A 22,940-nucleotide genomic window follows, 5' to 3' on the forward strand; every position below is an offset into this window, starting at 1 on the left:
CCATCCAAGATCTTCGTTAAGACTCAATGATAATTGGCAGCACTCGATGATTGAAACGATAACTTAAAGCCTCCTTAATCGCAATTGGCTCAGCTACAACGTTTGAATTTTCATGGATCTCCTTAGCTTTGGCTGCACTTTTCCCAGGATTTCCCTTACTTGCACTATCAGCCAGGGGTATCTAGTAATTTTATATAATTAGAGATTCTTTGCTTTAGAAGCAAGTTATGCATGTGTGGATTGGTAATGCATTAATTAATAATATGAAGATTATTAAAATAATTAAGAAAATATTTATGGTCATAAAGACTATAAATTAATAGTGTATATATGTAATTGGTTTGGCTCGATTCTTTCTTAAATTCAAAATCAAATAAAATCAAGTAAAAAATGTGTCGGTTTCTTTTACAGCTTTAGGAATCCTTACACAAACAGCATTTTTTTTTATATCTCTCTCTATAAATATACATATACATATACATGTACAATAGTCAATAGACCTTCAAGAATTCTAAATTGGAGTAGTCAAGCACCTCCCATACTTGAAGAAGACGAGAAGAGAAAAGGAGTATTTTAAGTTACTTTCACAGACAAGGTTAGTTATTATTCTTATCAGGTTACTGATTTATGCTTATTACAAATTTATCTATAATTACTTTAGAGAAAAGGGTTTACTCTCCTTGTTTATTTGAAGCTGAATTTCCTCTTATACTAGTCGAAATTGAGCAACTCCTCTGCGTCTGTTAGACTCTTGGTCTAATATTATCCACACCGTGGGAGTGAAATTTTAAATTTGATCTCGGAACGTGAACAAGGGCAAATACGAAACGAGGATAACTTTAGATAGTACATGTACAAAATTGACAAATTTTCCTATTTTCTTATCTATTTGTTTTTAAAAAATCAATGTTAGTGTATAGAAGTTAAACTCGAGGAAGAAAAAGGAGATGGGGACGGGAAAGAAGAAGATAGAAATCAAGCAAATAATGAAGGAAACATCAAGAATGGTGACATTCTCCAAGAGACGCAAAGGTCTTTTCAAGAAAGCTTTAGAACTCGAATCCATGACTGGTGCTCGTGTTGCTGCTATTGTTTTCTCACCCACTGGAAAACCTTACACTTACGGCGATGTTTATTCTGCCATTGACAGACACTTTTCTAGTTCTATAGATCCATTATCTGGTTCTGGTGATGTTTGTATAAGCGGCTCGAGATCAACGCCGCCCTCGAGGAATGGTCTCCGGAATTGGTTAGAAAATATTGACGTTCAAGAATGTGAAAACTTGAATGAACTGTTGTTGTTGAAGGAGCAATTGGAAGGAACAAGAGAGAAGCTTGCGTTCATAGAGGATTCTGAGTCTTTTCTGGCTTTGTTTATGTGATGATATATGTATACCGTTAATAGTTCCGTTCGATGGTTATTTCAGAAATTAATATCATGCATACCAATTTTTCGATCAAATTATTGTGTATATAGTTCTGTTCAATCAGTAGTTTTAATTAAAATTTTGTCATATCGATTTTTTGATTAATTTGTTGCTAGCCAAAATTTAAAACTGGATTGGTTACCACGTAATTATTCTAACGTTTGAAAACAGTGAACAAAATGAGCAATATAATCAACAAATGCCAAATTAGTAATATAATCAACAACCATAATGTTTGTTAGATAATGCAAAATGTTATAATCAACAACCATAATGTTATAAATCAACAAATGCAAAATGAGCAAAATGTTAGATAATGATTGCATTAATCCTCTTCAGTACTGAATTATACGTCACTTGCACTATCAAATGCCAAATTAGTAATATAATCAACAACCAAAATGTTTGAATCTTCAGGGATCTCCATGGACGAATGAAATTCCATGCTATTTTGCTCAATAAAGCTATTAAAACTCAACACTTTAAAAGGGAAAATTGGTGATGAAAAATATCACAAAGTAGGATACGACGGTTAATGAATTATTTTTTTCCATGGAATGAAATTCCACACTCGTTCAGAGTTTGTTCGAGTCATACGACGTGATCGGGCTGTTGTATCATGGGGAGACAAGTAAAGAGAATTACTGCTGGACCAGTAAAGACTTTGCTGCAGTGGGCTTGAATCTCCTTAAAGAGAACGAGATATCCGCGCCCCAACCTGAAAATATTTTATTTTCTTCATTTTATTTCTCAATTGTAATTGTATTTTCACCAACAATTTTAAGGAGATTCAAATGACTACAGTTGAAAAATTCGCGAATATCAAGATGGGAGATCTCAACAAGTTATTCCATTTCAACGGTACTCATTTCAAGAGATGGAAGGGTAAAGTACTTTTTTATTTGAGTCTTCTCAATATTTCTTACGCTTTAAATGAGAAGAATCCAAGCAAAGTGAATAATTCCTCCATGAATGATGATGAGCTAATTGCCCTACAAGAGAAAATTGAAAAATATAATGATGGTTCATACAAGTGTCGGTATTCTCTTCTTAATTGTCTATCTGATAATTTTTATGATTATTATGATAGATTTTACTCCACTGTAAAGACAATTTGGAAAGCATTGCAGAATAACTATGATACCGAGGAGGTAGGCGTGAAAAAATATGCTGCTAGCAGATTGTTTCGTTTCCAAATGGTGGATAACAAATCAGTACATAGTAGACCAAGCTCAAAACTTTATAATAATCATTGGAGAGCTCAGGTTAGAGGATATTAAAATTGGAGACAACTTTATGGTTTGTGGTTTAATAGATAAACGTCCACCTTCATGTAAGAAATTTCAAAAAACTATGCGCCACAAACAAAAGAAAACTTCACTTGAGACGTTGATAATGCGGATTCGCATGGAAGAAGAGGCAAGAGGCCATGATACACTTATGCAACCGGAAGAGAGTACTCTGCAACCTGTCACTATAAAGGTAAATTTAGTTACCTCAAATAATATTACTCCTGAAACTCACAAAACTACTTCTTTGAGGCCGAAGAAATTTTTTTAAAGAAAAGTTATGGTAGACCTTCCAATAAGAATAATGGTGCAAACAACCAAGCACAAAATCAACAAATTCAAATTGCGAGACCATGCTTTGTCTGTGGCAAGCGTGGACATATTGCTCGATTTTGCAAATTTTAAAATTGTTGTCCCACACCACAGGCGAATGTTACCAAAGAGCCACTTGTGGCGGTAATAACAAACATTAACATGGTAGAAAATGTTGATGGATGAGTGGCTTATTCTAGAGCAAACAGTCAATTGCTATGATAGAGATTGGTTTAAAGTATATACTCCATTTGAGGAGTACCTAAAATCATCATGCTTGGTGATTCTCACACAACTCAAGTGCTTGAAACGAGAGAGGTTGAGTTGAAGTTTACTTCAGAAAGAGTATTAACATTGAAAGACGTACTTTATACTCCCTCAATGAGAAAAAAAAATTGATGTCTAGTTTTCTTCTTAATAAGGCAGACTTCAAACAAATTATTGAGAGTGATCAATGTGTAATAGTGAGAAAGGGTATTTTTGTGGGTAAGGGGTATACATGTGATTAGGGGTGGCAAAACTAGCCCAAACCTATTTGACCCGCCCAAGTTTTAATGGATTTGGGCTGGAACAGTTTTGAAGATGGGCTGTTTTGGGCTAGCCGAAGTTAACCCATCAAAAATTATCAGCCCAAATGAACCCATGATGATGCCCAACCTTGACTCATTGAAATGATCAATCTTAAAGTTCTACCTTAAGTCATATTCTGAAAAATATTTTCTAATTTTCCCATGTTTGGTAGTTTAAATGTTTGAAAAATATTTTCTTTATGAATTCATTTTTCTCCAATTGGTGAAAAATATTTTTCGTATCAAAAGAAGGAAAAATATTTTTCAAAACTTTTTTTCAACCTTCTCCACCCCACCAACCCCCACCCTACCCCACTCCCATCCCCACCTCCACCTTAAATAGAAATATTATTAATAGTACTTTGCACCACCCAACCCCCGACCCCCACCCTAAATATATGAAAATATTATTTAGAGTACATTATTTTCATGATGTAGAAAATATATTTTCTTTCATACATATCAACAAATATTTTTTTTCATGATATAGAAAATGTATTTTCTTTCATTTCAACAAAATAAGTGCTTTCTTTTATTTTATTGTGATACCTACAAAATAGCTCAATATCGTCCTTTATTTTTTTTGATATAATTTTTTTTATTATTTTTTTTGTTGTGATAATGTGTTTCTCTATATCATAGAAAGAAAATTTTCATTTTGTTGAAATGAAAAATAAAATACTCTATCTACAATATTAAAAGAAAATATTTTTTCTACAACATGAAAAGAATGTACTCCTTTTGTGAAAAAGAAAATATTTTTTCTACATCATGAAAAGAAAGTACTTATTTTATTGAAATAAAAGAAAATATTTTTTCCAACATGATAAGAAAAAATTCATTTTTTTGAAATAAAAAAAGAAAATACTTTATCTATAACATTAAAATAAAGTACTCTAAATAATATTTTTATTTAGGGTGGAGGTGGGGGTCCGCGGGGGTAAGCTTGGGGTTGGGGTGGGTGGAAAGTTCTAATTTTGCTACTTTTTTATTATTCTGATCTTTGTTATTATTATTATTATAAGATGAAGAACTATCAAATAAAATTCTAAATTCAAATTGAGGAACGAAATCATTTGGCATGAATTGACATTTATTCCAAAACATAAGATAATTTTTATATATGCTTGTTTAAAAGTTGAGAAGATTGCTAAGATTTGGGTCAATTTGGGCGAGGTTGGGTTAAAACTCATTGTTAAAGCTATCTTGACCCAACTCATCTTAACCCAAGTGAACTTTGGGCAGGGTTGGGCAAAAACCCATTTAATGAGCCAGCCCATCATGACTAGCCCAAAGACATCCCAAACAGCCCATTTGCCACCCCTACATGTGATGGGATGTTCAAGTTGGATGTTGAGATGAGTAAAATTTCTTCTAGTTCTGTTTTCTTCTACTAATTTTTGGCATGCCTGTTTGTGTCATATTAATAATCATTATGTGGTAGTTATGAGTAGTTTAGGATTAATTCCAATAATTAAAAAGAATTTTAAAAAGTATGAGGATTGTAGTAAAACCAAAATAATTAAAAGGCCTCGTTCACAAGTTGAAAGAAAAATTAAATTGTTAGAATTGGTTCACACCGATATTTGTAAACTTGGAGGAATTTTAACTCATAGAGAAAAAAGATATTTTATCACTTTTATTGATGATTTATCTAAGTATACATATGTTTACTTAATGAAAAATAAAAGTGATACATTTAAAAAATTTAAAAATTATCTCCCTGAGTGAAAATCAATTCGTTAGAAAATAAAAAAGAATTAGAAGTGATATATACCGTGAATATGAGTCTAATAAATTTAATTCTTTTGTTAGATCATTGAAAATAATTAATGAAATTACTCCATCTTTTTCATCTGAATCTAATGGTGTGGCGGAAAGAAAAAATAGAACTTTGCTAGAGTTAACTAATGCCATGCTTATTGAGTCAAATGCACCTTTAAATTTATGAGATGAAAGCTATTTTGACTGCATGTTATATGTTGGATAGGGTGCCTCATAAGAAAATAAAATTGACAACATTTGAATTATGAAAAAATCACAAGCCAAATTTGGGTTATCTTAGAGTTTGGGGATTGTTTAGCCTATGTTAGACTAAAGGGTCATAAAGTTATCAAATTGGGTAAAATAAATTACCAATTGTACTTTTCTTGATTATACTTCTAATAGTATAACCTATAGATTTTTAAATCTTGAAGAGAATATAATTTTAGAATTAGGTGATACTATTTTCATGAAAATAAATTTTCATTTGAGTATAAATATAGCGGGGTTCAAAAATATAAAGATATTTTTTGTATCTGCCTAGTTCTTCTACTTCTATTTTGCAAAATGAAGAAAATGATGCTTTTGAGTTAAGAAGAAGTGAAAGAGCTAGAATAGAAAAATATGTTGATCCTGTTTTTTATATTTTTAATATTAACAACGATCCTTTGACTCTACCATGAAGGCTGAACTAATTGCTTTAGCTTCAGCTAGCGAGGAAGCGAATAGGTTGAGAGATTTATTATTTCAAATTCCTTATTTTGAAAAATTAATTTCTCCTATTTTAGTTCATTGTGATAGCACCACTGCTATTGGAAGAGTACAAAATCGTTATTATAACGGTAAATTCAGACCTATAAGAAGAAAATACAATATTGTGAGATCATATTTGATAAGTGGTACCATTAATGTTGATTATGTTAAATCTTCTGATAATCTTGCAGATCCATTGACTAAGGCCTTAACAAGAGAATAGGTTTGGAGCACATCGAGGGAGATGGGATTTGAAGCCCATAAACTCATAAGTCATATATGAGAAAATCCAACCTGGGGACTAGAGATCCTATAACTAGGTTCAATGACAAGAACGAATCATATAATGACTTGTTTTGATATGCACTATTATATTTATTATTAATCCATCCCTATGGTGTGAGTGCATTTATCCTGTAATGATTTGCGAGGTTGAGTTTTATTAACTCTTAACGAAAATCTATAGCTCATATGAGTGGGGTGTTAGAATTACAGGAGCACCCTTGACAGATTTCACCTATGTGAGTGTGGAAGTAGGTTGCTTCGTATCATAATTGGGCTTATTCTCAAAACACTCATAGCACAAGGCCATATTGTGTTGACTAATAAAGCTCATCTCAACATCTTGGTGTAAGCCGTGATAATTTATTTTCCTAAAGAAGTTATATTTCAAGTCTTGAGACTACTATGAGGGTGTTTGGTTAAGCTTATAAGCTGGTCCAACTGGCTTATAAGCACCTTTTGACTTATCTACGCGTTTGGTAAACACTCAAAGTGCTTATAAGCTAAAATCAGTCATAAGTCATAAGTTGGTAACCCCCAACTTATGGCTTTTCTGCTTATAAGTATTTTATACTTTTCCCAAAATAAATTTCTTCACTTTCTCTTCATTCCATATTCGTTATTAATTATTTTCATTACAAAATTTTTTTTAATTTATAATCTTTTGAAAAAAATTCAAGGGTATTTTAGTCATTTAAACAAAAAAATAGCTTATCAGCACTTTTTAATCAAAGACATCAACTGCTTATTATCAGTTTCAGCACTTCTATCCAAACACGTAAATGCTTATTTTAAAAATCAGTTTCAACACTTTAAATTTTTTTTCAGCACTAGAAGCTTATTAGCTATTTACAATCAGCTAATCCAAACGGGCTCTATAACTCTGGAGTAGAGATCACCGTTTTGCTAATTGGAGGTTCAATGCAAATCACCCCATCATTACGCAGCTCTCCTATTTTTTTCAAATTACCTTGACCTGTAGGAAATCTTATTTCGATGAAAACGAAACTGACTTTTCCTTTTCCATATTAATCCTTAAAAAGAAAGTTTAACCAATAGGAAACGGATATGGAAAAGAGGAACATTCCTAATAGGAAACTACCTACGTTTTCCAGCTTTAGGAATCCTTACATAAATAGCATTTGTTTCCACTTTCCATCTCTCTCTATAAATATACATACATAACAACCCTTTAAGTCAAATCTATCAACTTTCAAGCATAACCCATACTTTGAAGAAGGCCTAAAATTACATGCACAGACGGTATAATAGCAGTTGAGTACAGTTTAGATAGTACTGAAGCAAATTATTCGATCTTTATAACTGTTGTGATTCCTATATTTTTTTACAATATTATATTAGTGCATAAAACTTCTAGAGAAAGAAAAAGAAGGAGAACACGAGATGGGACGGGAAAGAAGAAGATAGAAATAAAGCAAATCATAAAGGAAGCATCAAGAATGGTGACATTCTCCAAGAGACGCAAAGGTCTTTTCAAGAAAACTTTACAACTCGAATCCATGACTGGTGCTCGTGTTGCTGCTATTGTTTTCTCACCCACTGGAAAACCTTACACTTGCGGCGATGTTAGTTCTGCCATTGACAGGCACTTTTCTAGTTCTATAGATCCATTATCTGGTTCTGGTGATGTTTGTATAAGCGGCTCGAGATCAACGACCTCGAGAAACGGTCTCCGGAATTGGTTAGAAAATATCGACGTTGAAGAACTTTTGTTGTTGAAGGAGCAATTGGAAGGAACAAGAGAGAAACTTGCTTGCATGGAGGATTCTGAGTCCTTTCTAGCTTTGTTTATGTCATAGATATATGTATATATGGGCCCTTATAGTCTTTTTTGATTTCCCACTCGATGTCTGATACCTAAATAGGAGCCCCAATTAATCCAGATTCATACCTCGTAAGGGCCATTAAAGGGGGAGCCACTTCCGACCATGTTTTTTTTTCATTTCGCGGGCTCAAACACGAATCAAATATCTAACATTCTTATATCCCTCAAAGGAATGCATCTATGATTGTTTTAATAAGATAGGAGAAAAGATTAAAAAAGAGTTTTATGTACACAATCAGATCATTGAAAAGCTAAATGCATGTCAATGTTTAAACTGAACATGGTTTGTGACTAGCAAAGATGGTAGGTAACATGTTTGATACTGGCCGATTTACACCAAGATGTTTAAATTTCTTTTTAACCGTAAGTGAATGAAGCTTAAATCTAGTAATAAAATAGGTGTGTAATGACATTTGAGATCCTAAATATGCTATATATGATCATCCCATACTAAAGTAAGCTTGTGTTGTTAATCTTGCTTTTCTGCAGAATTTTGGACTTGAGGTCACAGATTAATTGTTTGTAATTTCTTCCTGAAGTTCCATTTTCGGATAATGCATCTTCGAGCTTCCTCCTGGTTTTCTCTAAGTTGATCCTTAATTTATTGGCTTCAGAACTGAAACAGTCTATTTTCTGTGCAATTTCCTGTCTTCTGAGGATTCTGCCACTGCAAAGATCAAAACCAACTTTCCACTCACTAACCACCAGTTTTCTGTTAGTAAATTGATCAGTGAATATAGGAAAACACAACATTGGAACTTTGCACCAAATACTCTCCAAAACTGAATTCCACCCACAATGTGTCAAGAATCCTCCTATAGCTGGATGTGAAATTACATCAATTTGGCTACACCATGGCACAACTAATCCTCTGTCTTTTACGTCGTCCTCAAATCTTGATGGGAAAATATCAGTTTCCTTAGACCATGTGATGTCGGGACGAACTACCCAAATAAAGCTCACTCTGCTTAGAAGAAGTCCATGAGCTATTTCAAGAACATCTTGTCTACTAATATTTGCAAGACTTCCAAATGATATGTACATAACTGAACCTTTTGGCTTGGCATTTAGCCACTGGATGCAGTCTGATTCCACCCATAGGTTTGTTGGTATAACACTTTTGGTAAAGCCATTTGGGAGAATTGGTCCTACTGCATAAAATGGCTTCTTCTCTTGTAAAGCTGAGATTGTTGAAGACTCTAGTTCTTGTACTGTGTTGCAGATGATCATATCTGCTTTCTTTGCATCTTCAAGTGAGTTGAATATGTAGTGGTGCATTATACTCCATGGCTCGGGATCTTGAATGTATGAAGGAAGATCTCCTGGTTCAATAGCCTGAATGCCCGGTATGTAACATATCGTGTCTTCACGGTTATCTGTTAAAGAATTAAAATTTTATGCTATCCGTGTAATTTAACTTGTTATAGCAGACTGTACTTTGTTTTTGGGGTTATCAGATCAAATTTTGCTATAAACAATTACGTGTTATGACAGGTAACTTAACCTGATAGTGTAAATTTTTTATCACTGCCAGTGCATAGAACTTGAACTCTAAGAAGAATATGTAAAGGAATTGAGAACTCAATAATAAGAACCAAAAACTACCTCTTTGGTTACTTGCATTTTTGGCGCAGAGAGGAGATCCCATTTTATATAGACAGATGGCGAGATTATTTTGAGCCCTAATACATATTTGTAGTTAGGGGTAGAGCTAGGTGGAGGCAAGGGGGTTCGATTGAATCCCCTTCATCTAAAAATTATACTACGCAAATAGGGAACTTTTTTTCGTCATATATAACTGTTGAATCCCCTTAACGTATAGAAATATTCTAGTGTAGTGGTAAAGGAGGCTCAAAAGTTTGTTTAGGTCATAGATTCAAATCTAAATTTTAACAATCTAGTATTTCTTTGAATCTCCTTGTTTAAGTTTGTGCCTCCGCCACTGCTTATATTATGCCACTTTTGTATAGTTGACACCTTTTTGATGTACATTAATGAAATATTTTGCTTTATTAAGAGCGGCAAGAAATCATACCTTGAGAACCAAAGTGACCATTTCTTTTTAATAGGTCCATATGATAGTAACTTGTGAATGCCAGAGCTGGTTCAGTCCAGAATGATATGTTAACAAGATTGTACTTCTTGGCAATCTCTGATGGCCAAACATAGAAACTATCAGCTATTAGGCAAGAAACTGGAGGATTATGGTTCGAATTGACAAGATTTCCCACAAGATCATCCACATGTGCTGAGAAAACATGTAATAACCCTTCCATGAACTGATTGTGGTTCCCTGCTCGATCGAAGTTCAGTGGGAAACCATCACATATCGTTGTGTATCGAATATCAAGGCCAAATTTTCGTGCCTCAGAGAAAATGTCATAATCCAGAAAGCTGCCAGATAGTGATTGAGCTTTCATCAACCTTTGATGAGTTGATTGTGTATTGACAAAAGTTATGGTGAGACCTTTGGATGCAAGATTTATTGCAAGATGAGTGAATGGTACAATGTGACCTTGAAGAGGCGCTGGTATCATTATGGCATGTGGCTTTATGTTTTCTTCTGGTTCCATTTTTTGTGCCTGCAGTGATCGGAAAGCGTTAGTCCTCAAGCCAAATGATGTTATATACGCTGACAGTATAATTTTTTTGAAACTATCAGTGAGTTTAAACATTTGATAACATGTTAGTTACCATTTTACAAGTAATTATCTTTTAATTGACAAGATTGTTTAAATTTTCTGTACTGTCGGTGCGTAGAATTTAAACTCATGACATAACAGGCCCCAAAAACCAACATGCCAGTAACCTCATTCAAATGATTGGCTTCTTGTTCTTGGATATGGTTAGTTTTCAGGGGTAACAATAGCAAACTTAGTATAATCCCACAAGTGAGATCTGGGAAGGGTAGTGAGTACGCAGATCTTACCCCTATAGTGAATACTGTTTTAGTAGACCCTCGTCGAGGGGTTAGTTTTCAGGGGTAAAAATTAAAATCTAAAGGGAACTAAACATGATTAGTAGGAAGCTAGTCAAGATTTGACAAGTTCAGTTTTCCTCATTTCTCCTCCAACTGACTACGAGATCTCTTGTGTTTCTTGGATTAACCAGTGTCTAGAAGTCATTTCAACTCAACACAAAAGATGCTTCAAAGTTTCAAGCAATTTTGTAGTGAAAGGAAGCCAAGTGGGATGGCATTAAGATCCAAAAGCATATTGAAAAAAACAGGTTCACAACACTCATAGAAGGTGAGTACTCTGAGCCTTTGAACTTGTAACACAGTACTCAAACCTCCCAAGAAACAAATACAAACATCAATAATGCCTCAGTTCTAAACAATTTGGGGTCGGCTATATGAATCCTCGGCTATCGATGTCACTCCGCTTACAAATAAAGACTTCTGGACAACATAGATAAGGTAAAACGTGTTAATATGACTAAAACTTAATTCAAGAGATATCTATTCTGTGACATAAATAACATTTCATATAAGTTTTAACAAGTCTCAGAAATGTCTTCTAAATAAGAAACAAATAAGTATATCCAGTAAATATTTGTTCTGTAACTAGACATTTCATACCTGTAAGCTCTTTTCAACTCGGCAAAGAGGATTTTGTGCAGAAATGGCAGTTTCCAAATAAGATTCTTGGATGGGTTAGCTGAAGATAAAAAGAGAGAAAGAAGAGGCCTTTCTATGCTTAAAAAAAAGGACTTTTGAGGACTTCTCGGTCTTTACCAGTAATTCTTTTCTGGTGTTGGTGTGTAGTGTGTGCAATAAAAAATTAGAGCCACTACTGATTCTTTTTTTTGGGAATTTGTAATTTAAGATTTCTATTGGAATCTTCCCTGATATAAAAATAGATAAATATATAGTTTTCTTAATCAATTTTATTATATTAGGGGAAAATTGGTGCTTGGAAATGTGTCCATCCACATGGGAAGTAAACTACAAAAGTGTTATAGTCTATCTGCAACCCAATTTCTCTAGTGGAATTGGCTTTATGTTATATCGAAAGAACGATAAAAAATAGGGAAAATAATCAAATATACTCTTACAGCAAGCGGTGTACAATAGATTCTTATGATCCGATTTTTTCGGACGTCACACATAACGAAAACTTAATAACTTAATGCATCGCACTGTCCTTTTTTATCCTTATATTATTAGAAATAATTTAAAAATACCTTCCGTTTAAATATCAATTCAATTGAGATATTACCTTTATATTTTTGTCCAAATATACATCTAATTTAAACTGACATATGACATCACAAGAATATAAACTCATCCCCAATTTTAATATCCGGATCCAATTAAAATCCATCCCTCACCCGACCCATTGCCATTACTTCATTTGTTTTCCCTTTCTTCTTATTTTCTCAGCCATCTAACCTCCGTCAATGGAAACCATTCTTTTTACTCGCTCATTTTTTCTTCCTTATAATAGTAGTAACTGTTTTCTGCTTTTCTTTAGTGGATCTTCTTTGTGATTATAAACTATCAATTCTGATCAGTAGGGTAGGATTGTTATTGAGGTTGGTGAAGTTACAGTTTTCCTTCACATATTTTAAAACTATTTCCGATAGTACAATAATATATTTGGCTGTTTTCCGTAAAAATAAATAAATAATATTACATGACTTGGCTCTTTTACTTGTGCTTTTGCTTATTTTATTTTGGCAGAATACATAGGCAGCCCCCAAACTTGGCAATATTTTTCACTTGAACACTTAAAACTAATAATAGTACATATTGAACACTTAAGTGAATGCAAATTGTGTCAATTAGACACAAATTTTGCAGCTCCAAACAAACAAAATGCGTGTAAATCACTTGCTCGTGACGTGGCACATCAGACCAATGAGAAGAGAACACGTAAAAAAGGAAAAAATATGGCAAAATCGAAAAAATAAGAAAAGCAAAGAAAAATGTTGACGGGAAATCAGACCCCTTCTTCTCTCTTAAACTCATCCTTCCCCCATTTTCCAGTAACCTCTATACTTTTCTGTGCATTTTCCATTGACAACATTGATTAGAAACCTGAGTAGACCAGTAATACAAATTCACGCATAAAAAAGAGAAAAAGGAAAAAGAAAAATCAAAGCTCAAATTTTCAGAGAGAACCCATCTCCTTCTTCGTGCTATTTTTTTAAATCTAATAATACCGATGTTTTGGGTTGAACTGATGGATCTTTTTTTATGTGGTGGCGGGTTATTTGAGACTGTGTGATGATTTTTGTGAGCAAAATCCATGGCAGTGCAGGTAAAAGGTGAGACTTAGAAGTGATGGAAGTAAAAGAGCGGACAGATTTGGGCTTGGGGTTCGCGGTGGTGTCGATGCGGTAGAGTATGGCAGGAGTTGGGACGGAGAATAATAGAGGAAGATGAATGTAATTTTGTGGTGCCCTCTTTCTATTGAATGTTTAAGTGATTTTTAATTAATTTTTTTTTAGTGTTGTCTGTAAAGTTTTTGGTCACTGAAAATGAATTTGGAAGGTAGAGGTGGTTGCACAGTGGTAAGCAGCGACTATGGTGGAAATAGAAAGGAGGAAGAAGGAGATAGGAGAAATAATTGGAAAAACAGAAGATAATGTCTCTCACGCGCCTCAACAGTGAGGTGTTACATACATTATGCCATGTCAGCAATTTGTGTCTAATTGACACAATTTGGATTGACTCAAGTGTTCAATAGGTACTATTGTTAGTTTAAGTGTTCATGTGATAAATATTGCCAAGTTTAGGGGGCCGCCTATGTATTCTGCCAATGCCTTTTATTTTTTCAGTTAAGAAAGTGTCTATTCGAATGTGCTTTAAAAATAAAATAGATATGTGGTGAACTTAAAATGATATTCGAGTGCCTTTGCCCTTTTCGCTTGGCTCTTGGATTGGTTTTTTCTTTTTTGCCATAACCATTTAGCACTCGTTTGGTCATAGATTTGGACAAAAAAAATTTAATTTTTTTTTGACAAATACATGTTTGTTTATAGATTTTATCCTTATTTTGAAAAAAAATTCAAATCACAAATCTCAAAACCAGCTCAAGAGATGTTTTCGGCCCAAAATATTACCGTTTGGTTTTAAAAAATAAAATTAAAAATTGCCCCAAACTTTTGTATTTTATAAAAAAATTCACTTTCTGTTATTATGACCAAACTAATTCATATCTACCCATTTTTTCCTCATTAAACTCATGCGGCTTTGCCCTTATCTATAAACAGAAGAAAACATTCGGCAAAGTTGTTGTGCCAATCTGTGGCAATCCACCGCAAAGACAAAATTTGAAGGTAATTTGCTAAAATCTGCTAATGTTTGTATAAATTTTTTTCAGATTTGTTTCGCTTGTTTTGTATGAATTTTCTTCAGAGTTGTTGGGTATTTTGATAGTTTTTAAAACTTATGGGTAGTCACATTTCATATATATTTTTTTTAAAAAGTGAAATATGTTTTAAAAAATTATGTCCAAACAGATTTCCATCTTCAAACCAAACTTCATCCAAATCAGATTTTTAAAAATAAAATTGGGAATCTATGGCGAAACGCTAGCTTAGTATTAAGAACTCACTCGCCCGATTAATTTAAATTCGTACCAACTGGAGTCCATATAGAGTACTGCACATGTAGCTGATTTTGGTAAAAATAGCACGGGCTAGTCAGGTTTCGGACTGGTAATTCAAAAATAGCCACCGTTTACAAAGTCATTAAAAAATAGCCACTATTTTACTGCAACACGGACCGGTCTAACATAATATACTAGAGATTGGTGCACCTGTGTATAAACATCCAGCATATTATGCTGGAATTCCAATACGCGAAAAGTTCTAGCATAATATACTGGAGATTGGAGCACTTGTGTATTAACTTCCAGCATATTATGTTGGACCGGTATATTATACTGGAACTCCAGTATATTATGCTGAAATATTTTCCGGATTTATTTTTGGTAACAAATGTGAATATTATCATTTATAACAAAATCATTACACCTAAAGAGCAGTCAATACCACAACCACCTTCTAGGAAGGGTGTAGTGGAAACTAAGCCTCTAGGAAATACTACTTACAATTATATAGTGATCCTTTGCAGAAATTCTCTACATGTATGGGCCTTTTTTGATCTATCTTTTGTATCTATTCTTTCTATAACATCTTGCTTAATCTGTCTTACTATATCCTCTATATTTATATTGACACCTTTGAACATTCTCCAGTTTCTAGCCCTCCATATATGGTAGAACATTGATCCAAATATTGTTGCTACTATTTTTTTCTTGGTATGCTTCCAATTCTTCATCTTTATTCTCTCCAAAGTCTTCCTGATGTCTCCCTCATGTATTTAAACACCAGCCCAAACTGTAACTGCTCCTCTAAGTGTTGTGATCTAGCTACATGTAACAAACCAATGATTGATGTCTTCTTCTGCTCCTGCATCACATAAATAATAACTTCCATCTTTAACCTGGATATGCAGTTTTCGAAGCATATCCTTTGTTAATAGTCTTCCCTGTACTCCTAACCACAAAAGAACCTGTACTTTGGTTGTGCAATTACACTACATATAAGTCTGCTATGTTCAATCTGGGCATATCTTCCAGTAGAGCTGTATAACTTCTAGTTATTGAGTATACTCCTCCAGAAGTTAGAGAATAGTGGCCGCACTTATATCATGCCTTCATTTCATCCTTTAAGGAGTTGAGTTTCCTCCAGTAACATCTACTATACAAAGGTGGCTTATGGCTCCAAATATTAGCATTAGTCTTCATATAGATTCTATGCACCCACTTCACCCACAAGGAGTCTTGTTTATCAATCAGTTGCTATAGCAATTTTCCAACAGATGCTACATTCCAAAGTCTGCTTCCTTTCACATTTAATCCTCCATATTTCTTTGAAAAGCAATTTTTTTCCCAAGACATAAGGGAAACTTTTTCCTTTTCCTCTGAACTCTCCCATAGATATTCCCTGCAAATTTTATCAACTTCCTTAACCACACTCTGGGGTAATATGAAAACTCCCTCCCCTATGAAAACTGCCCCCCAAAAATTATAGATGGAGAATAACACTGAATTGATTATTTGAAGTCTTCCTGCATAGGACAGTTGCTTGGCACATGTGGTTTTCATCCTACTTGTTATTTTATCCACCAATTGATAGCTTTCCAATTTGCTCCATTTCTTGGATGACAGAGGCACCCCAAGGTATCTTACAGAAAATGTACCTTGTGTGAATCCTGTCCTATTTAGCTGCTACTCCTTAGTCACTTCATCAACCCCTACTATAAAAATATTTGACTTCTCTAAGTTTGCAATCAGGCTTGATGTTTTGCTGAAGTGTGACGGTGCTTCTACGACTCTTGTTACTGAGGCAATGTTACCTTTACAGAAGATCATAAGATCATCTGCAAAGATCAAATGAGTTAGTTTAAGTTGTTTACACATAGGATGAAACTGGAAGTCTGGTAAACCACTCATGAACTTCAAAGTTCTAGATAAGTATTCCATCACTAAAATAAAAAATAGAGGAGACTTGCCTAAGTACCTTTCTTCCTTCAAAATATCCATGGCCTTCACCATTGATCTTAATAGAAAACTTTGTTGATGTCACAAAAGTCATGATCAGTTGTAGGAACCTCTCGGGGAACCAAAGCCTTTCATTACTTCCTCCAAGAACGTCTAATCCACCATATCATAAGCTTTTCTCAAATGAATTGCACCTCACATGTTACCTTTTGGGCAGTTATTTGCACAGGTATCACCTTGTAATAATCCTGCCTCCATGTAATCAGAATCCTACCATTATAATGAGATTCTAAGTTTGTAATATACTTCCATATCCCAAACATTGTTTGGACCACTTGGTCCATTTTTGCTTCCTTTATTTTTGTTTCCAACATACATATTAACCCAACTTGTTCAGCATTGCAAAGGAGTTTCACCTCCTTTTGCTTATTAGGGGCATTCAAGCCCCTTGTATTCTAGCATAACATGTTAACCATCCCGAGAATGGGGTATGGTCTCACCTCCCTCTTTTCCACCTACTTCTTTCTCCCCTTGTCTGTTTTTTCCAAGTTTATCTAGCACCTGAAATGTGTTTGCCCTCACAATCTGTTGGCCTTGTATTTGAGTGTTTTTGCTCACTCTTGAAGGTGTTATCCAAGCAACATTTGGTGTTGCCTCCTTGTTTCCAACTTGCTGTTTGTCATTGTTCTGCATTAACTTATCACATGTTTCCTCTGGTTGTTTGTCTTGCTGCCTGTTCACCTACTGTTCCTCTTTCTCCTTTTGAACAGCAGGTTTAGGTGCTTTCTTCTTCCTGCAATTCTTCTCTGCATGTCCATAAGCCTGACAAAATTTACATAACGTAGGTTTCCAGTCATAAGCCACTTTTTGTTCAATCAGTTGCCCTTTTTCATTCCTATAAAATACTTTGTCTGGCAATATAGCATTCATTGCCACTTCTACCAAGAGTCTAGCAAACTGCAAACCAACCTTGTTCTGTGTGTTTTGATCAACCATCAATGGCTTCCCAACTAGGCTGCCTATTTTACTCAAACCTTTAGAGCTCTGGTATTTAAAATCAAGGCCTGGAAGCTTCACCCAAATCAGAACTGTGAGTAGCTCCTCCCTCGTAAACTCCATATCTGGAGTCCATGCCTTCACAATAAACGGTTTGTTATCAAAATGATATATTCCACCATTCACAACTTCATTTTTCCTGTCTCAGTTTCAAACCTTACTAGAATTACTCCATTTTTAAGCATTGAAATCTTATTGATCCCTTGTGTAGTCCAAATCCTTTGTATGTAGCCCTTAATCACAGCAGGGGGGTGAGGGGGGATATGCACCTAGTACATAATACACTATTGCATTTTTCCAGTACTCAAGTTCACTAGAGATATCTTCCAATTCAATTGTACTCACAGGAGACTCACCATGCAATTTAGGGGGAACATACTCCAACTTAAATCCTGTATCGAAGTCATCCCAAATTGAGTTTTTCTGCTACGGTAACCCTAGTTCCTCTTCCACCTCATCTGCCTATGATTTCGTACCACTACTCGATGGATTTGATTTCTCATAGCTCGCAGTTGCTTGAATTACTTCATTCCATTGCTTCACAGCTTGTTTCTGTTGTAATTTCCCGTCCGTCGCCTTATTTGTTATTATTTCATTGGTTTCCAACTCAGATCTATTTTTTCCCAATTCTATTCCAGTGCTCGCACTTTTCCTCCATAATTCCTCCCTTGCGTCGACGCTGACATTGCCATTAGTGCCTTCTGAGATGGTACACGAGCTCTCCTTCCCATGGTTGGCGCACGTTAGTTACCTACGCCGAGAGAGAAGCATACCTTCAGAAGCGGTTTGTGTGAAGTTCCTCTACATTTTCTTTTCCAAGTACCAAAAGATGTTTTTCGTTTAGATTTATCTTTACATAAAAAGTGGCTAAATTTCGATTACTTTTGAAACTGTGGCTATTTTTCAATTACCAGTTGTAAATCTGACTATTTTTGAATTTCTCCCCTGATTTTGGGGGCATTGTTTAAATCATAGTCGCAGTGTATAAAAATTTACAAATTTAGCCATTTGGAACAATTTCGGGCATATATGACCAAAGTTCCAAAAATTCACATTTGAAAACTTCTGACATTTTATCTAAAGTTTGACCTTGATAAGAAGAAGATATGTTTGCCTATACATGCCACAAATGCACAAATGTTTTAAAAATATACCACTGTAAAAACTGGCTTCCATGCATAATTATTTCAAGAGCTCAATCTTGAAACAAATTACAGAAATAAAAGACAGCACTAGAAGCTTTGTTGATATTCAGACCTGTAATACATATTAAGAACTCAAATTGTGAGTCAAAACATAAAATAAAAGGCAAATACATGCAAACCAAATTTATACGGTAGCAAAAAACACCAAATTTGCACAGCAGCACCAAGATTCTGAAACGTTGCAACTAGAGGCAGATGCACATGTATTGGTGTTGGATTTATCTGAACCCATTACTTTTAATGCGAAGCAAATTTTTGTGTAAAAATTTATTAAATTATACGTATGAACCTATAACTTTAAAAATACAATAGGTCAATGTTAAGAATTTTAAAAATTGAACCAAAGAGCTTAAATCTTGAATTCGTGTGCAACTCCTTCCCCAACCTCACGTCCTCACCTCACAGGAAACAAGTGCTCACTCTCCACATACAACAAAAAGCAGAAAACTTGTGCAGAAGCACCATTAATGATATGTTCTTATAATGGTAAAACACAGTTGTATGACAAAATAATGTCCATTTTAACATCCTTCACATAAAAGGAATGATCTTGAGTGTCTTGATAAAAAAAATAAAAAAAATAAGAAAAACACTCTACGAAAACTAAATGAAAAAATGAAAGAGCAACAAAATGGGGTTATGTTTTCTAATGGTAAAACATTGTCCATTCATGATTATGTGATTCTTGTTTTCTTGCGTGTTATTATCAATTGGGTTAGTCTCAAAATAGCAAATATTTCGGGCTATACTGTATCTGTACGATAAAGGCCACACAAGAGTAATTTGCACACATGGACGAAGTTATGTTGGCCGAAGGGTGATCAGTCTTTGCCGAAAAATTATACTACGTATAAGGTAAAATATTACTTGTTATTAATTAAAAATAGACTTTGAACACCCTTATTGAATTTTCTGGTTTCGCCACTGCTTGCACATACACACCAGCAAATCACTAGTACCACCAAGTCAAGAAACGCACAACCAAGCAAACAACGTAACGGCTCTAATTTGCATACAATGCAAAACTCCTACAACACGGCGCAATAGAGAGGAATGGTAAAGTACTCAAAAAAAGTAAGAACTAATAGTGCAAGTAAATTCTAAGTACCAGAACCACGAGCAGAGGTGGCTCAAGGAGGCTAGTAAAGCTTAGACCCCAAAAATTTTTAATAGTGAATTTTTTGATTTTTTTTTTGCTTAGATAATATTAAAATTTGTAGGAAAAAGAAAAAAAGTACGAAATCTTTATAAAAAAACAAAAGAAAGAAAGACTGTCTTTTTGAGCAGTAAAAATATTTTAAAATTTTTAGAGTTAAACTATTTAAGTCTTAAAATTAGCAAGTAAAATTTTCTAGAACAACATCCAAGGTAATATATTGCAAATACATGACTAATATTTTATTAACCTGATCTAACCTTTACTAATATAATTGTTTATCCATAAAACGGTACAACTGAATTTGTTCGTGGTTTCTAGATAAGTGAATTAATTTGATCCAAAAAATAACGAAACAACTGATGAGATATGAAATACTTAGCCTTAGAACGTAGATGAAATGACAGAGCTGATGAGTCCGGGAACAGAGTTTTCAGGCACAACAATGATGAGATCAAAAGCGAGAGAATAAAATTATATTAAAATATTGTATAGAATATAGTGTAAGTTAGCCAGAAAATTCCTCCTCTTATAATGATAACTGAGCTCTCTATTTATAGTTATGTTTAGGGAAGCAAGTCTTAGGATCATGTCTTTCTTTAATGTCAATTATGAGGGTCATTGATGAAGACGTAACGCTAGACATAAATGTCAAATTCTTTGTAATGGGCCATTATCCTTAATGCTGTAAAATATTTTGTATTAAATGTTACCGGCGCAAAGCATTTAATACCCCTTTTTTGATCGTTATTCCTTCCGGTGACAAGTGGAATAGCTATGTTCGGTGGACACCTCCATCTTGTGTTCCACGTGTCCTTCCTTTAAGTGACCACGTGTCATGTCGTATTTTTCTCTATACAGATAGTCCCCCTGCTTTCCGATGACACAACTTTGTATTACCGAGAAGTTGGTAGAAATACTCTTTTGGCGGGAATTACTATAATTCCTTTTGAAGGCCACTGGCGGTTGATTAGACGCCTGTATCTCCGCATTTAATGCCCCAAACACGTGTCTTCCCATGATTTAGCACGCCTTTTACCGATTATCGAGGTAATCTTAGCCAAGGATTTAGCCGCCAAAACTTTTACTTATACTTATCAACTTCCCCCCTTGCATTCCAACTTTTTTCATCTCATTTCACATACCGAGTCTTTATCTTCTTCCAACAAAAAACCTTTTCTCTTTTTCGATGGCTTCCTCCTCAAAATGTACTAGTTTTTCGAAAGGCAAAAATAAAACCGACGACTTTGTCGCTCCAACCGTAGATTCCATCATACCAAAAAGACTCAATACTGCAAAGGATTTTGAGGAGAAATTTCCTTCTGCTAACCCTCGTACATGGGTTGTTAGCAGGTACCCTTCTTCCATTCGCCCTTTCAGTATTCCTTCTGTGAAGGAAGATTGCCGTTTCCATGAATTGGATATCATCGCTCCCGATTTATCGGAGCGAGTGACCCTTCCTAAGGAAGGTTTTACATACTTTTACACGTATCCCTTTACTTTGGGTACGTTTTCTTTGAGTGGAGAGCTTGATTCCGCGATTGTGGAATTTTTCCTTCGCTACCAAGTGTGCTTGGCACAAGTAAGCCCTTCAGTGTGGAGGACGGTTGCCTGCCTTCGACGCTTGTGCCAAGAAACTGGAGAGGAACTAACCCTAACTCATATGATGAATCTATATTCCCCCAAAATCTTCTGCGGGGGTATGAGGAGGAGTGTTACCCTTTCGATCTCCACCGGGTTCAACTTGCGAGACGGTGGAGCTTGCTAACTATCTGAAGACTTTGGCTTCAGAAAAAGACTGGGAGAAGATTTAGACACTCTCGGGGGAGTGTTTGTTGAACAATGTTATGCATAACGCCGCAGCGGTATGTTTCTTTCTTCCTCTGTCATTTCCCCTACTTTTGAATGAATGCATTTTGAGTTTTACCTCTTCTTATTTTACAAGCCAATTTTCTTGCTTCTGATGGCCTTCAAAGACTGATTCGTGAGAAGGAAGAACTTACTTCTGAACGGGATCATCTTTTGGTGGAACAGGACCAGACTATTCTCCGCCTCTTGGAACTGGAAACCAGAGCCACCAAGGCCGATGTTTTGGAAGCTCGTTTGCAGCAAAGCGAGCAAGAAGTGATAACCCTCAGCCAAGAAGTTGGCCCGCTGAGGGTTAGATTTGATGAAGCCAAGGCTAAATGGTCTGAAGTCCAGGACTCCATTCTTGATGCAACCGAGCGCGAGTCTGCCTCCGCTGAAAGAGTGATTAATTTGGAAGCAACCTTAAACTCCAAAAGTGAAAAGCTTGCTGCTGTGGTGGTGAAACATGCCCAGCTAGAAGAGAAGTACCGAAAAACTATCGAGAATAATAGGCTCTTTAGTTCAACTGTATGTGAGCTCGACGTCAGTCTCAAGTCGGCTAGGTCCGCCCGGGAAAACCTTTTTGCCGAAAGTACTCAGCTCAAAGAAGAACTCAAGCGCCGAGCGGCTTCCCTCATTGTTGAAAAAATTTATTCCATGTATAGTATGAGGAGAAAAACCTTGGAAGAGTTCAACACTGGTATTATTGGCATTGATGCTGAAATTGCTAAGGTCCGAGAGCTTGAGTTGGCTATAAAATATGGACTCCCGAGCAATCTGACGCTCCGGGTTCTTCTGATTCCGGTTATGAGTTTTCAAAAACTGAAGAGGGATCGGAAGGTGATGATGCCGAAGACCAAGCTGGGGAAAACGTTGAGCCATCAGTGGAACCATCTACTACTCCTGGGGGTGCAGAT

At 35.1% G+C, this 22,940-nt stretch overlaps 3 protein-coding genes across 4 annotated transcripts; 1 reads left to right on the forward strand and 2 right to left on the reverse strand.

Annotated features, from left to right (window-relative positions):
• Positions 1-7,856: 7,856 nt before the first annotated feature.
• On the forward strand, positions 7,857-8,216 carry LOC107826475 (agamous-like MADS-box protein AGL29). The gene has a single exon (XM_016653463.1). It carries the CDS (start codon positions 7,857-7,859, stop codon positions 8,214-8,216), a length of 360 nt encoding a protein of 119 aa, XP_016508949.1.
• A 267-nt stretch (positions 8,217-8,483) lies between these two features.
• On the reverse strand, positions 8,484-12,034 carry LOC107826480 (UDP-glycosyltransferase 86A1). 2 transcript variants are annotated; one of them, XM_016653467.2, is made up of 3 exons: positions 11,823-12,034; positions 10,278-10,824; positions 8,484-9,618 (listed from the first exon to the last, which is right to left on the reverse strand). In XM_016653467.2, the coding sequence occupies exons 2-3, from the start codon at positions 10,813-10,815 to the stop codon at positions 8,693-8,695; spliced, it is 1,464 nt and encodes a 487-aa protein (XP_016508953.1). In that variant the 5' UTR covers positions 10,816-10,824; positions 11,823-12,034; the 3' UTR covers positions 8,484-8,692. The 2 variants fall into 2 exon arrangements, with proteins under 2 accessions (XP_016508953.1, XP_075083942.1); XM_075227841.1 differs by lacking the exon at positions 11,823-12,034 and having other exon boundaries at positions 10,278-10,932.
• Positions 12,035-17,499: 5,465 nt separating this feature from the next.
• Positions 17,500-18,545, reverse strand: LOC142168039 (uncharacterized). The gene is made up of 2 exons (XM_075228692.1): positions 18,499-18,545; positions 17,500-17,953 (listed from the first exon to the last, which is right to left on the reverse strand). Exons 1-2 carry the CDS (start codon positions 18,543-18,545, stop codon positions 17,500-17,502), a joined length of 501 nt encoding a protein of 166 aa, XP_075084793.1.
• Positions 18,546-22,940: the final 4,395 nt, after the last annotated feature.

The sequence above is a fragment of the Nicotiana tabacum genome, chromosome 13 (assembly GCF_000715075.1).
Source record: "Nicotiana tabacum cultivar K326 chromosome 13, ASM71507v2, whole genome shotgun sequence".
In the NCBI taxonomy this organism is placed as follows: domain Eukaryota; kingdom Viridiplantae; phylum Streptophyta; class Magnoliopsida; order Solanales; family Solanaceae; genus Nicotiana; species Nicotiana tabacum.

Bases quoted from the DNA above. Each gene is read 5' to 3' on its own strand.
- LOC107826475 (XM_016653463.1), top strand. From the start codon at position 7,857: ATGGTGACATTCTCCAAGAGACGCAAAGGTCTTTTCAAGAAAACTTTA.
- LOC142168039 (XM_075228692.1), bottom strand. From the start codon at position 18,545: ATGGGAAGGAGAGCTCGTGTACCATCTCAGAAGGCACTAATGGCAAT. The intron at 17,954-18,498 runs GTCAGCGTCGAC...AAACTGAGACAG, and splicing joins CAGAAGGCACTAATGGCAAT to GAAAAATGAAGTTGTGAATG.
- LOC107826480 (XM_075227841.1), bottom strand. From the start codon at position 10,917: ATGTTTAAACTCACTGATAGTTTCAAAAAAATTATACTGTCAGCGTAT. The intron at 9,619-10,277 runs GTATGATTTCTT...ATTCTTTAACAG, and splicing joins TGGTCACTTTGGTTCTCAAG to ATAACCGTGAAGACACGATA.